Consider the following 16,125-nt stretch of genomic DNA (forward strand, 5'->3'; position numbering starts at 1 on the left):
CTGCCATCTTTCCCCTCCCTGGGGCTAGGAATTGTGTCACTTCTCTCCTAATCATTTCTCTGAGAGCAAGAAACTCTGAAGAGGCAAACTGGGTGACCCAGCCTTCATATGAAGTCTCAAGTCTGAGCAATTTGACCCACATCTATCCACGCTGAAGAATTTTGGTGCCCATGGCAATGGCAGGTTTTTGATGTGGGCTTTTGGATACCTGATAACGTGTAAACTCCCACAAGTGCTTATGCTGAAGTGGTGGTAGATTCCCTGTCCTTTTTCTATAGAAAAACCCGCCCTTAGAGAACTGATCTTTGGGTTCTCCTCCTGTTGTCAGATGTGTTAGATACCAGCCAAAAACTCCTCTGGGGGGGAGCTGGGGCATTCCTCTTCACTCGGGTGCAGGCAGACGCCCCATCTCTGTGGGGAGCAGGCTGCACCCAGATGGCAGAGCTGCGGGGTGCCAGAGGCAGGATAGGTTATGCTGCTGTAGGAACAAAACTCGAAAGCAGAGCCCACAGCTGCAAATCCCCTCTCTTCTCCTGAAGGGGCACTTTCCACCTCCCAGGCCTCTGCTGGGACTCCCGGGCTCACAGTTAAGACGTTTTCCCTGCAGCGATGAGGCAAAGCGTTTTACGGCTCGTCTGTCTGCGTTTTCCCACCACATCCGGGGGAGATCGGAGCCTGCGGGTTAAGAACCGGACCGCGATGCGGGCAGACGGGGGCTCACCGCCCGCGTTCAGGACGTCCTTCCCGAAGGACAGAGGGCACCACCTGCTCACCGAGCGCCGCCCGCTCGTCCCACGTCCGAGACGCCGCAGCACGGAGCAGAACCGCTCCTGGCCGCTCGCAGGGCCGCGCAACGCTCCGGCTCGGGCGGGCGGCGGAGCCACGAGCAGCGCCGTGCCCGCAGCGGGGGCGCGGGGCGGTGGCGCGGGGCGGAGCGCGGGCCCGGGGCGGGGCAGCGCCCCGCGCGGGATTGGCGCGGCCCGGCGTGATGCCACGTCCGGCGGGGGAAGCCCTGCCTCGCTCGGGAGCCTCCCCGCCCGCCGCCCGGCTCGGCGCGCAGGTGGAGCGGTGCCGGGGCGCACGGAGCGGTACGGCGCAGCCCGGCTCGGCCCAGCGCAGCCCGGCTCAGCCGCGGGAGCAGCCCCGCAGCGCGCCCCGCCCCGCTCCGCCCGGCCCGGCGGCCGCCGCAGCCGGCAACGTCGCGGCGGGACCGCCCGGGGATGCGGCCGCGCTAAGAACAAAAGCCGTCTCCGCGGTCACGCTTCGGGGTTTCGAAGCGCGGCGGGGAAGGGGCCCGGTCCGGCCAAACTTGGATCGCCGCCTCCTCCTCGGACTCTCCGGATCGAGCCGCCCGGCGCTTCCCCGCACGCCGCGGGCAGCACCCGAGAGCCCGTCGCCCCCCCCGCCGCCCCCCCCGCCGCCGGCCGTCCCGCCGGGGCTGCCCGGACCCCGCTTCGCCCGGCGCCGGGGCCCCCTCCGCGGGACCTTGGCTTTGCCCTTCGCGCTGCAGGTGGCGGGGCCAGCGAAGAAGGATAAGGATGCGTTTCTTCCCGTGGGGATTTTGGCTGCTGTGTGTCGCCTCCGCCCCGGCTCGCGGTGACAGCGGCAGCAAGGCGAGGAGCTGCGCCGAGGTCCGGCAGCTGTATGGGGCCAAGGGCTTCAGCCTCAACGGCGTGCCCCAGGCCGAGATCTCCGGTGAGTCCCGCGGGGCGGAGGGGGGGCCGCGGACGGGGGTGAGGGGGGAGGGGGGTGACAAGGCTCGGGGCGGGGGGGCAGGAGTTTGGAGCGAAAAGTCGGAGCCGAGCGGTTCCTGCCGAGCTCCTTGCGGTGCCTCTCTGCCCACACGGGGCGTCGGGCGGTGCACGAGGGTTTGTAGCGGCGGAGCGGGGGGACGGGGTGCGCGCAGCGTGTGATCCGCGCCGAGCGGGGCGCTTTCATTGTTGTCTCTTTTCTTCTGCTTTGAGCGCGACTGAAAGGGATTCGGGATTTGGGTTTAAGAAAGCAGAACAGTTAAACAAATGGGGCTGGGAGACCACAAGGCTGCGGGAGAGGAGGATCGCTTGACTTAGGGTGGGCAGCAAAGCCAGAAAGGGCGTTTGTCAGTAAAAATGAAACGGGAGAAAGACCGTGTGTCAAGTTTGTGCAGCGCAGAGGGAAAGCCGAGCAGCCCGCTTCAGTGTGTGCATTTGGTTTTGTGGCTGCTTTAGAGATCCTGGTGATTTCCTTTTCCTTACAGAAAATCTATGGATTAGCAAAGTCTGATTTGTTGGAGGGGTTTGTTTGTTTGTTGTTGGATTTATTTCCCCCAACTCTCCTGTTCATTTCCCTTCCTCCGAGAGACAAAAATAGAAGCTTAGGGCAGATACTGAGGCTTGATTGCTTTTCTTTTTAATTCACATCCAAGTTCTGATGCATGTGACCAGTGTCTGAGAGCTTTCCCCCCACTTGTGGGAGCTTCCTTCTTCAGACAAAGCATTAAACGTGCAGGCGGACGTGCTGGAGCCGACCCACAGGGGCACCCCAGGATGATTGCAGTCTGTAGTTCACATCTGAGCTACACAACACCCTACGTTGAGCGTTTCATTGCATTGTTTTCCATTGAACAAATTGGGTATCTGACCTGCGAATGGATAAGGCTCAACCATAGAAATGCCTCACAAATGAGAACAGATTCATACTTTCTTTGTCATGTCACAACCGAGACTGGGTTTCCCAAACAAAACGAGCAGTCCTTGAGGTGAAACGGCGGGAGATTTCAAAATCATTTGAGCATCGCTATGAATGGAACAGGAATTCTGTTCAGCAAGAAAGTGGCTTCTTATAAATTTGCATCTAATTATAACAGACATGCACGCATTAGCAGTCACATTGCATGTGGGAAGTTCTTAGAAGGCTGAATGGGATGGCAGTGGCACTGTGTGCAGCAGCAGGCGTGCGGTGTCCTGGTGCTGTGCTTGCAGGTGTCCCACATTAGCAGTGTGCAGAGCACTGTGTCCCCTCCAACTGCTGCCATTCTGAAGGTGGCCGAGGACACCAAGATTTCCAGGAACCAGGAGTTCTATTTCCTAAGGGCTTGGAGTACTTTAAGGGATAGCGTGTAAAACTGCAGCATCTAACTGGGCATCTCCAGGTGTTGCTTTACAAGGAAATTAGAGATAAATGCTTTGGAAAAAAAGAAATAAAAAGGAATGTTCCTGGTAAGTAAAATAAAGAAGTACTTACGGGGGGAAAAAGGTTCCATTCATCAACAGCAGCAGGTTTCTGTTATTAGCTCAGTCTTAACAATTGCTAATGGACTTGATGATTTTCATAGGAAACTTTCTGTACCTCCTCACTGATAAATACCCAGGAATGGCCTTTTTTGTTGGTGTGGTGCTCACCCAGTGCAGTTAAAGCCTTGGAGTGCATGAACTGGAGCCTCAGCAGCATTCCTGCTGGAGCGCAGTGCTGTGTGTGGTCTGTGCTTTGCAGCAGCTGTGCAGGTAGGGTGCGAGGTAGTGCTGGTTCTGTTGTCTCCAAAAGGAAGAACCCTTCCTGTGGTGTCCCCACTTGTATCGTGCAGTTCAAAATCCCCTGTTCTGTCACACCACACACACTGCTGTCCTCCCAGCCCAGCTGCAGAGCCCAGCCCTGGCACTGCTCACTGCCCCACAACTTGGGTTCCAAGGGGTTAGTGTGTTGCAGGCTGAAAAGGCCATGTTTGTGTTGGCTTTATGTGCTCTGCACCTTCTCATCTGTATTCTTTGCTATGATTTAAGACTATGATGAGCAACACAAAGTCTCCATAGCTCAGCAGAAGGTGGTAATGGTCAGTTGTACCATGACATGGTTATCAGCTAGGTAGCAGATTGACATCTGGTTCAGGAGCAGACTCTTGGTGTATCACGTTTCTCATTGAACACCTAGACAGAGCTGCCTGTTTTCTGCTAATATTGGACATGTCAACATATCTGAGTGCTTTAAATGTGTTGGGGACCGTTTTTAAGTGTGTTTATGGGACATGCAAGGTGTTATGTCTCATTACTTTGAGTTCCATGGCAAAACTCCCAAACACAAAAGAAGCATCTGCATGTATTAGTAATCCTGACAGGCCCATATCCACCCAATGCTCAGGTGCAGGTCTGTGCAGGAGGAGAAAGTTTCTGGTGCTTGGGGAAGTGCTCCCTATCACTTGTGCTTGGGAAAGTTACCCCTTGCACTTCCCTACGCCAGACTAACTTGAGCTAAGTTTTCCTATGTGCAGGAGCATTCCTGTCCACTGGCTGGGTGACCCACATTCCCCTCCTGGAGTTCCTGAAAAATACAGGAAAATGGTTCAAGATCTACCAGTTCTTCTGTTTTCTTTTGATTCATCTGGCAAACATCTAATTCTGCTTTCCCATTCTTGCTACATGCGTGCCATTGCAGGTCCCCTGAGCTGTGACTGAGGATGTACCCCTGGGTGTGCCAGTTTGGGCCCATGCTGCAGGGCTGGTCATTTTGGGCTCATGGTGAAGTTTGTGACAAGAGAGAGTCCCTGCAGAGAGTTCTGCCTTTGGGGAGAGCATCCAGCTGTCACTGCTGCCTTGCAGAGTTCTTAGCATTGTTGGTGTAGGATGGATGATGCTCTGCAGTGTCTCGAGCTGAGGTAGTTCTGCTTTGTCCTAGAGAAGAGTTGAGAATTCAGATTTGACATGGATGTGCTTGGCCCTTGCTTTGACTTGTTCACTGCTGTGATTAATCTTTGGGCCTGCCTTACCCTGGGGTTGAACTACTTGACACGGGGATGAATATAAAGCACCAAAAGAAGAGGGCACAGAAGAAGCTCAGGCAGCATCGCTGCCGATCCAGTTATGTATCTCAGGATTGTGTTTCCCCAGTTCCTTTGCTGAAAGGAGGTCAAACAATTTGTTTTCATCTTCTGGTCCTTTCAGGCTGCATAATTCTGTTTTGTAAAGAAAATGTTGTCAAGTGCATGTGTAAAGAGTTGTTTGGAGGAATGTTAGGTGAGTAAAGAACAGGTCTGGCTGCAAGGCTGGACTTGACAAGGCTTTTGGAGCGTGAAGACAGTAATGGAAGCCAATATGGGAGAGTGTTTTAAATCGTGGCAGCTGCAGGAGGAAAAATACACAAATACAAAGATGGACAAACCTGTGTCTGTGGTACAGAAAATACATTCATGTCTCCTTCTTTCCCAAGGAAGGATATGTGCCATGAGATTGAAAGGGGAGCCTCTCTGAGGTTGTGGTTGGGCTTGGTTTGTAATCATGCAGGGCAGGAAGAGCGGCTCAAGGACAGCTGCTGTGTGGGGAGCTCCTGGGCGCAATCCTAGCCTGTTTATGCTAATAGACTTGAGGACAAATTGAAGTAGCATTTTTATCCTGCTGTTTGGGAAATCATTCTTGGTGAATCAAAGCACAGTGAATTTTGAGAAGTCCTCCATTTGGCATATAGGTTGGTGCTAATGTTGGAGCAGGCTTCGCTTGAACTGTGCATCTCCCTTTCTGTACAACTTATGCGAGTTTAAAATAACATATGCATATTTGTACACACTTTGTAATTGTGTTAATTTGTCGGTAGAGAATGTGTGCATACAAAACAATTTATGAAAATTAGATTTATGGAGAAAAATGGGCTCCCTCTGGTGGCTTCTCGTGCTTCAGAGCAGCACGTGCCGGTGCATCTCACCACAGCAACGTTTGAAACTGGGAAAGCTTGATGCTCAGATAGTGATGAATCATAGGATCATGAAGGTTTTCTGTCGGTGATGTTATTTTTCAGAGAATCTGCTTCTCTGTCACTGTGATATGGATGACTAAGCTCTCATCACGTAATTATCCTTATCAGCATGTCTGACAAAACTCTTTCAGCAGCTTCTTCTGTTGGTGAAGCAGAATGCGATTAAGACTGATGTTTCCCAGAAAATGTGTGTGCCTGTATAGCCAGAGCTGCCCACACAGCAGCACCTGTGAAGCTGCAGTGCTCACCTTGGCTCTGCCTTTCCTGTTCTTGCCCTGTTGGTGCCCAGCTCTGCAGAGCAGGTGCCAGTTGGTCTCTCTGTGCCGGCTGAGTTTGGTGGGAGATGCGTGGCTTCTGGTAGGGCTTGTGAAGTGGTTGGTTTAATATTCTGTCGCTGGCAGTACAATTGTCTCACACTGAGGGGACAGGATAGATGTATTCCACTGCTTAATTTCAATAATTAAGTGTGCTTTGACTTTACCAAAGAAGGGAGGGAGCTGCTAAGTTGATTATCAAAAATATCTGTTTAGAGCCAGAGATTTTATTTCCCTTGCAGATCACAATGACTGCTGCAGGAAGGGGGCATGGAGCACTTACCCACCAGCAGCAGCAGGGCACAGGCTCTGCACAAGGCCTGTTGCTGCCTACTGGACTGGGGAGGGGAGCATCATGCTGTATTAATACATTAATCACAATTGTATTGACTATATAGAGATTATGAAACTGATGTGATTGTTTGTGCCCCTTCATCTGCGATGCGGCGTGAATCACGAGTACAGAACTGCCCAGCTGTTATGAACTCCTCTGCTAGCAACACGAGTAAAGCACTTGTTAAAATTGCTATGCATTCTTCTGAAGTATTAAAAAAATAACACAAGTTTTCCTGTGGTTTTTTGGAGCACTGCGATAGTACTTATACACACAGTCAATCTTTTATATGGCTAAAATGAAATTCTCTGTGACAAACAGTTTTGGCTTGCAAAAAGATTGGTATTTTATGGGACTGTAAAACCATGTGGTATAATTTAGTTGGCGTGTTTCCACTAGTGTTACCCAAGTCTCTTACCTCTCAGCTGGCGCAGGCTGGCCTATTTCTGAAATAGGAACATTACATCAATTCCATTGGTTGTAAATGTTTTGTTCATAAATAACGATTTTGTTAAGTGCCGTCAGAAATTAAGATTAATCTTTTAATACGAATCAGGAAGAAGCCTCTTCTGTCAGCCTCTTCTGCCTTCTTCTTGCGGTGCTGTGGTGCAGCCTGCTGAGATCTGGCTGTACAGAGAGAGGGGTGAGGGCTGAGCATACACAGGTGGCAGGGCTTTGTGCCACCACATTGGGTCTCTTTCTGCTGCCTCGCAGCCAAGCTGAGCAGTGCAGTGTGGTGTGAGGATGGCTGGGGTGGTCCCCATCTGGCTGCGCATTTTCAGTGTGAACCTGGAAAAGCCCCTCTAGTTCTTTCCATCAGCTTCCTCTACTGTAAACTCTTAAAGGATATGATAGTGTGAATGACTCAGGGAAAGTTTGGCTTGTTAGGCTGTGGATGGGGTCCCAAGGTATGAGAGAACCTCAAGAGTGCAGGTGGTGTCTCCTGATGCAGCCCTCGGCCGTGCACAGCTGCATGAGCTTAAAATATAACAGTTTATGTTTCTCAAACATCTGCTTGGCTCTGTGACAGAATCCCAAACCCTGCAGAACTCTCACTCCCCTCTCTTTTGTGGGAGGTCTCCCAGGGGCTCGGATGTCGTGGGAAGGAGGGGTGTTTCTGCAGGGAGGTTCTCTCAGCCCTGACCATCCTGCAGTCCCATCTGCTGTGAATTTGGGGAAGGGCTGCACAATACTGGGAACCCGTGTGTTGGAGTCTTGCTGATAGAGCCGCCCCCCCCCCCCCCCCCCGGGGCCTGTGCCCCATCCTGCCAAGGGGAGGGCGGCTGCGGCGGAGGGTGTGCTGCGGAGGTCAGAGAAGTGCTCCAGTTGGCCTTTGCCCTTTCATCTGCTGGTAGCATATACCATCAATTAAGCCCAGATAAGCAAAATTGATAATATGATGTTACACAAATAGACGCACGAATCTATGTAATGCATCATGGAGCAGGAGCAGGGAAAGCTGCTTGTCCCTCAGTGCTGCCATGGAGCTGCTTCCCCAGGGCAGCAGTTAAAGGCTGTGCCACTCTACCTGGGTGAGTGTCTGCCTCTGTCATCCTTGGAGGCTCTGCACTGAGCTCACTGACTGCTGGATTTGCTGTGTCTTAGGAACCTGCATTTGATTTTACTTCGTCTGTTAATAGTAAACAGTGTTTGAGTTGTCTCTGCTGCACACTGATCTGAGGGGCAGGAAAGGTTTGGATGTGAAAAGTGTGGCTTAAATTCTTCTGTGCGCTAGAGCTCTTTTTGGTGATGGTATGTGATAGGCGTGGGGAGCTGGAATTGGGTGTGGGAGAGAGGGGCAGCCTGCTGTGAACTAGGCTTTCTGCTTGGTGGGCATCCTACTTGGTTAGCTGCGGTGTGAGAGAAGTGAGCTTGTTTAGTTAACCATGTCCATGCCATGCTGATGTCTTTTGTCAGGACTGCTGCCTGTTGCTGATGAATTTGCTGCTCCATGGGATGGAACTTCCACGGGAAACCTAAAACAAGTGTTGACAGCACTTCTATGGGGCTAAATTAAAATGAAATTTTAATGAGCAAATCCTCACAGGTGCTGGCCAAGAGTACTCTGTGACTGCGTCCTTGTTAGAATGGAGAGCAGATACTTTCAGATACTTTCAGATACTGGGCACATTTCCATTGAAAGCCAGGAAAAAAAGCTGCTGTGTTTAACTGCAGGCTTGTTTGTCCCAGTATCCCAGATCAGCTTTCTGGGGGCTTGAGTTGTGCCTTAGTAAGTAGCACTGCCTCTACTTCATGTTCATGTTGCATTGATGCATTTTCTCCTGTCACAGTCATAAATTAAGTATTTTTCACACTTATCAATACACTGTGTGACAGAGTTTAGGACTAGCATTCCTAAATATATCTGCTGATGTGTGTATGTCCACAACAAAGTGTACTGTGTAATCCTGCTATCACTGATTGCTTTGAACATCACTAAGGCTGGTATCTGGAGCACAGTGACTAGTTCTGGGCTCTGCGTAAAAGAAACATGTGGCTGTACAGGGGGAAGCCCAGCAGAGACCACTGAGATGGCTGGGGTGCTAAACAGAGTATGTGATGTATAAGGGGAAGTGGTGAAAGCCAGGACTGTAGAGCATTCAGGAGTGAAAACTGGGAGACAGAAGGCTGGGGGGAATCGTGCTGCAGTCTCTAACTACTGAATAGACTGGAACAGAGAAAATGGGACCGGGCATGGGGGCAGAATGGGAGGTGGCTGGCACAGAATGAAGCTGGATAAATTCTGTTTGCTTTGGCACACATCTGAGACAACCTTGGGCAAGTTGCTCAATCTCTTTGTATCTCCAATCCCCATCTGTGCATGACCATCTTTAAATTATAATATCTTGCTTTTGTAATTTGTCTTTAAATTATAAACTCTTGGAGTACTGAATGTCACCGCTCCACGATATTTCACTACACAGTACTTAGCACAACGGGACCATAAATCTTCATCAGCCCTGTGGTACGTGAACGATAAGCAGGAGTGGCATAATTTAGGGCCATACTCTGCCTTTGATGCTCATTATGGATAAAGTCTTTTTTGTTGTTGATGTTTTTTGTTTATTAAAATGCTGTGCTGTTGAACCTAACAAGATGCATGGGCCTCAGTGAATGGATTTTTATGAGCCCAGTGGCTTTGGTTTTGGTTGTTTTGGTTTTTTTGTGTGTTTTTTTGGAAGGAAAAGAGCTTGTTTTCAATTTTACTTCATCATTACTTATTGATTACATGTACCTAAACAATTTACTTAGCAGATCAAGGAATAATAAATTCCTTTAACCTCCATCTCTTTCAGTTTAATTATTGTCAACTCATCACTTAGTGCTTAGTTCAAAGGATAATGAATTCTCTTCACCATGAGGTAGAAGAGAGTTGGACTGCAGAATGGGAGCTATGTCCTGCAGCTCCTCTGAAGATGTAAGCCAGTGTTGTGGAGGACCCAAGTGCTGAGCTCAAGATTAGAGTCAAGTGCTGGTGTGAGCTGGTACTTCTGCAGTATGTGTGGAGCAGCGTGCAAGCCAAGGTTGGAACTGCTGCCTGCTCTGCGCCTGGGTTGGCTGGGATGCATGTAGCTCTGTCAGTTTGAAAGAGGGTAAAAGCACTACCAGGCTTTCCTTATCACTGAGCTGCTACTCTGGAGATGTTCTCCCACTCCCAGAGAAGAAGATCTGTTTGTGCCATGTCCCCCCTAAAAGCCCTCTTGCTAAGGATGACATTACCCAACATTTGTAGACAGAGAAAATGCCACTTGCCAAACTTGCAGATCGCAGTTGTGTTTCTGTCAGCTTTGGCAGTTACGCAGCTTCTGGAAACGCTAATGAAGGCAATCTGCTTTTAATTTAAAATCCTCCCTGAAGAAATAAATAGCTGGCAGTGGAGGGATCCAGCAGTGTCCTTGTGTGAAACTCCTCTTTCCTTGTTCTCTGTGGTTTGCTTTAGCCAAGGAGAAACTGTTAATTAAAAAATACTCCTGAAGTAGCCAGATATGCAGGAATGTACTTGTGCAACAACTACCTGTACCAGTCCGGCAGTAAAGCACTCCTTTGTTTTTATTTGATGAGCAATTCTAATTAAGCAAATAAAAATAATGCTTGCTTTGCACTTAATTTGGCATGTTTGCCACTTTTCATGTGATTGAAGGACAGAGGATGGACAGTTTTGTTTCCATGGTTGTTTTATTTTTTCCCTTTGGTTCCCTGTCGCTGAGGTGGTCAAGCAATGAAAAGAGGGGAAAATGCTGGAGGAGGAGATGAGGGCCAAGACAGCATTCCTCAGAACACACTGGAATTAAGTTTCTTTAAAGGCATTTTCCTTGGTTTAGAAGGCAGTGGATCCAGTACTTTGAACAATGGTAAACAGTGCTTAAAGGAGAGCATAAGGAATGTGTGTCTGTGCATAAAGGATGTGTTTAACGCTGTGGAAATCAAGGGGCTGGTCAGGGAATGTCAGAAGACATGAAAAATGAGCAAAGCTGTTCTGCCTGTGGCTGATTGCCCCTTCACACCAACACTCGTTCTGAGGAGGAGGGGGCAGCAAATAAAAACGCTGATTCAACCCAAGGGAGAGTATTGGCAGCCTTTGCCATAATGTAAGAAATTGTTCTAGCTATTGACTTGAAATAAATGTTGCCCTTCCAATAAGAGCCTGGACATGTGGGTGCCAGGGAAGCGGCACCTGGCACCGAAGGCCATAGTTGCAAGAGCTCCCAAGTGGGGCAAGGCATTGCAGGGCTGCACAAGCACTGCAGTCTGCTTAACAGCACCAACACCCTGCTCCCATCTGCTTTAAGGCTAGACCACAGGGAGGAAATTCTGGTCTCATTGCCTCCTCTGTGAGGAATTATCTTGGAATTTTGAAACCCAACCTCCTGCTCCATTCCTAAATTTAAATCCAGAGCTTCTGACTGAAGACAGAACCATATGTCAGTGAAGCACTGGGGCACAGCCATCCTCTGTGTATTTATAATCTGCTATTGCATTAGTAGCTTGTTGCAAAAAAAAGAGCCAGAAGAGAAACCGGCACAGTGAGGTGCTTTTTGGGATGATCACTCTGTTGTCCCATTAGGCAGTTAGTTTCATACTGCATGTGGATGTGTTGTGTGGCTAATCCAGGGGTCGCTTGCAGTAATCTAAAAGCATCGCTCTGTTCTGTGGAAGTGCCATGCTTTCAGAAGCAGCCATGGTTGAAAGCACTGCCACACTAAGGAAGGCCCAAGCACAAGAAACTCCCAGGCACATTAGAGCCATGGGGCTGCTGGCCAGGTGCATCTTCCCTGGTCACCTTGGGGAGGGGGCAACTGTCTAACAGATGGGGAAGATGTGTCCTGGTAATTAGTTGGTGAAGGGCTGTGTGCTTTTTTTAATTTGCTATGTAATATGTTTGTGCAGTGGCATGTTTAACTAAGGTACAGTTACCATGAGTACACAGACAAATGGCAGTAATGGGTACAGATGGCTGTAATTACCCATGCTGATTCCTGCACTAATCGTGCATGCAGCCCATCAAGTTGGGCTTAAAAATGGTTGTGTGGGGCAATTTGTTTCCTACCCACCCCTATGCTGTGCATGAATATGCTTGTGTGACCATCTTCTGTGTGCCTGGACCTGCTGCTGAGATGAGCATTGCTTTTTGGTGTGTGTGCAAGAGGCACAGGCACAATGAAGAAGGCTAATTAGCTCTTCTCTGCAGTATCTTACCTATGGTGCTTTGAGCTATGGATTTTGCCTAATGCCAGTACAGCAGCAGGGCTCTGAAGGTGATTGATTGGTCCCAACTCAGTCTGCCCAGCTGTGCAAGCTCTCACAGTGATACCATGATACCATTAGGGAGGGAGTGTGATCATGGCACCTTTCTGGGGTCTCTCACTTGATACTCCCCAACCCCTACAGGTTCTGAAGGGGAGCATCAGCAAGCACGTCCCTTCCTAACCCATTAATAGACTGATCTGTCTGGTCTGTTGTCCCATGGGCTGCATACTGTCTGCCTCTATGAAGCCCATAGCAGTAAGCTCCAGAAGTGCACCACCCACTGTGTAAAGAAACACTTTCTTTTGTCTGTCTTAAGCTGAAAAAGAATGCAAGCATACATGGCTCTTCTGCATTTGGATCATCTGTCCATCTGATGTTGGTTGGCCACAGGAGTGGGCTCTGCCAGCAGCTCTTTGGTTCTGGTGGGCACCTTTCAAACACAGTGACTGAGGAGATGCTTCTCTGTTTGGCTGAGCTAGTCTAGGAAATGTCAGAGACGAGCTAGAGAAAGTATTTCTGGGTTTGCTGAGCACTGCTCCAGATAGAAGCACTGAAAACCATCTGCTCTGATGGAGCTCAGCATGGAGGAGGAGAAGGTCTCCAAACTGCTGCTGCTGTGTGCGCTGCTGGTGTGGAGGGCAGCGAGCAGGGAGTTCTGCCCTTGGGTAAGGTGTGTGGGTACCTGCCTTGCCTGCTGCTGGGGAGGGGGCTCCGGCAGAATGAAAGCCACGGGGATGATTCATGTGTCTGCACTTCTCTGTGGAATGGCATTAATCTTTGTATCAGGAGACTGCTTCTTTGTCCCCCTCGGGTTAAATCTTGAAGGTTTGTGATAGCAGTTAAAAAGCTGGGGGTACAAAGGGAAGTTTAAAGAAGCCTTGCGGGAGAAATTCGTGTCACGGAGTGAATAGGCCATACACTGTGCAGTGTAATGGAGAGCCAGTCTCAGGCCGATGCCTTTAACACAGTCAGTAGTGCAGACAAGAACTGTAAGTACTTCCAAATCCTATGGTTGTCCTTTCTACAGCAAAAACATCTCTTTTGTGATGTATTTATTTATTTATTTTTACTGCTTTTTGTCTATCTTTTAGTAGAAATGGGCCCTGATAAATATTTACTTTTCAGCCAGCACTTTCCCTTTCTGGTTAATTTGTTTAGGGCCACTCTTTCTTGCTTGCCTGAAGCCTGTTTTGTTAGGCTGCTGGGTAAAGCCTTCCTATTTTGACAGCCTTTTTACTCATTCTTTAAAGCTGCTCTTTGATGTGAGCTCAGAAACACAGATCTCATTCTTTTTATCGTTTTCCCCTGTCAGTTTAAAACCAGTTATGAGTACCACAAACTATTAAAAACAATCCAAGCTAACCTCCCAGGTGACAGATGTTCAGGGCCTATCTCTTATTTTCAGGGCTCTCTATGGAGTAGGCTTTGCAGAAACAAGCAAAGCTGCTGCTTGATAAGGAAACATGACTGGAGCAGCTCAGAAAGTTGTTTTGTAAAATCCATCTGGCAGGAGGCAGAGTAGTGGGCTGCCCTGTTGAGCTGATTGTGCAGAAGAACTAATTCTCCATGTTATTGTGCCTCTTCTGAATTTGTTTTCTGTGATGTAGCTGATGGTTGGTTGGTTAGTAGTGGCTTCATTCATACTTCAGACAGGAAGAATTACGTCTGACAGGTTAGCTCATAAGGATACAGAGTTGGAGAGGGCAGCTGGATCATGAAAACCAGTCCTGCAGTGTCCCACTCAGGTTTGCGCACAGAGGCTTGATAAACTGCTCTGCATGTCCTCAAGACACCACCAGCCACGAGATGCTGCAAAGGCATTGCTGGGGTCCTGGTACAGATTAGAAATGAAACCATGGAGAAGAACTCCCCGGTCTTTCTTGGTGAGACAGCAGCTGGGTAGTTCTAGCAGCCTGTAGCTGTGAGCCATGAACAGAAGGGCATGTTGGTGGAAACTCAGGGAGGATTTCTTTCTGTCTTGTGTTTTTACAGCTTCTACTACACCACCATCCTTGACGCTGATTTTTAAATGGTATTTTATTTTTTCAAGTGAAATATTGAAGTATAGTTTTTCCTTGACTGGTGTTGTGACACTGCCCAAATGCCCGTGCTGTGCTGAGGAAGCTGTGCTTCCCTCGCAGTTTGCTGCTCAGAGGTGCTGCTGTAGCTGTGAACAGCGGCAGCTCAGCTGAGCTTGTCTGGTTTGGGGCTTTGTCAGGCCAGCACCAAGCCTTTCATATCACAGTGAAAGTCTGGGAGTTTCAGTAAGTGGGGTATGTAGCTTTACCCTCAGAAGATCTGCCAAGCTCTTTCACTCTTGCCTTTTTGGTCTGAATTAAGTATTTTCTTATGGGCAGCTTCCTCATATTCCTCCACAGCTGTTTGAGAGCCAATCCTGGACATCTGCAGAAGCTGGAATGTTTGTTTGCAGCAGTGTAACATTTGAGTTGTCAGATCTCATGAGGCTCTTCATCCTTTAAACCAAAACAGGGGTTGCTTCCTGAGGCTCTGAGTTTTCTGCCATGATACTGTGTTCTCTGGTGCTTTGTCCGTGGTCCCTTCTTCCAGCTATGTTCCTGAGGCAGATTCTGCCAAGCTCCTGGCACTAGCACCTTGCAGCAGGAGGGGGATGCCTCCCTGCAGTGTCCCTGGAGCTGTGCAAGTGGGAGCAATGGAGCTGGGCAGCTCTGACAAACGCCGCAGCCCAAGCATTCCCCAGCGGCCCTTCTTTTCCTCTCAGCTGTCATGCTCAGCTGCTTGTAGACATGGACAGCTGCTGTTGTCTCAGCATGAATTTTGCTTTGTTTTGTTTTAATCTGTCCACCTCATTTATGTGCCTGCATCAGAGCAGAGTTGTCTGAAGATCTAACCACTTGTTAAGATTCTTGTGGGAGTACTTTTGAAAGTCTGGCCCTTGGTTTCTTAACAGTCTTTGTCAACTCACATCAGATTGGAGAATGAGGTGCCTCTGCCTGGCTTTTCTACCTCTTCCCTTACATTTAGCTGAGCATCAGGATATTTGGCATTTGCTACATCAGAGAGCTTATCTATAATTCATAAGGATAAGCACTCCACCTTGTCCAGGCTGGGAGTTAACAGTCCTTTTTAAAATGAGTTTCTGAAATGCAGCCTGATCATAGATCCTAACCTCTGCTCAAACTCTCAGGGCTGTCTGTCACTTTGCTGGCATGAACACTAGTCTCACCAGCGAAGAAACCACACGTCTAGACCAATGGGTTCTGCTGCTTTGTGCATGTCTGGATTGTAGTGGACATGGCTTTCCAACCAACTGGCTGTTTGGGCACCTCTGTTTCCAGCCCCACCAGGGCTGCCTGTGGATCACAGGGACCAGCTGTGGAGGCCTTTCACCAGGACTGACGAGGTGAAAATCTGACTTGTCACACACACAGGCTGGGTTTGAGCTCTGTTGAGTTTAGGATATGCACTAATGGTTCTAGAGGCAGAAAACTCAGCAACAGAGTTGAGCCATGGGTTAATGGTTTCCCTGCTAACTTTGAGCAGAGCACATAGTCAATCCTTGTGCTTCTGCTATGTTCTTTTGCATACATGGCCCATACATATGTGCGGCTTCACAGGTTTTGGGCTGATCGTGGTGACACAGGGAGTATGTGCTTGTGGCTCTGCACCTGTGTGAGATTGAGTGTGAAGGATCTGCTCATGCTCAAGGCTTCTATCTCTAAAGGAGGTGTGTAGTGGAAAGAGATAAGATAGCACTTTGTGCTTGTGTAAGGGGAAGTGAGCAAGAGGGGGGTGAAAGAATGTGAAATGAAACATTCAGCAAATGAATATTGCTCTTTGCAAGCAGCCCTGCCTGGGACAGCATCCTGGTGCAGAGAGGGGGAGGGCAGCCCCTGGACTTGGGTCTCTTATTCAAGAGGGTAGTGGGCATCATGCACATGCAGATGGACTCAGCCTGTGGGGCCATTCCTATTCTTGCTCTGGCAACAGCTGCCTGCCTGGATTTCAACTGTATTGCATGCCAGAAGGTTG

General features: G+C 49.2%; 1 protein-coding gene across 1 annotated transcript in view; it reads left to right on the forward strand.

Moving 5' to 3' along the window:
• Window positions 1–1,189: 1,189 nt before the first annotated feature.
• Window positions 1,190–16,125, forward strand: part of GPC1 (glypican 1) — a 137,995-nt gene continuing 123,059 nt past the window's right edge. Inside the window, exon 1 of the mRNA XM_015870921.2 lies at window positions 1,190–1,695. Within this exon, the coding sequence (XP_015726407.1) occupies window positions 1,539–1,695 (157 nt within the window). The 5' untranslated portion in view covers window positions 1,190–1,538. The remainder of the gene's footprint in view (window positions 1,696–16,125) is intronic.

The sequence above is a fragment of the Coturnix japonica genome, chromosome 9 (genome assembly GCF_001577835.2).
Source record: "Coturnix japonica isolate 7356 chromosome 9, Coturnix japonica 2.1, whole genome shotgun sequence".
Lineage (NCBI taxonomy): Eukaryota > Metazoa > Chordata > Aves > Galliformes > Phasianidae > Coturnix > Coturnix japonica.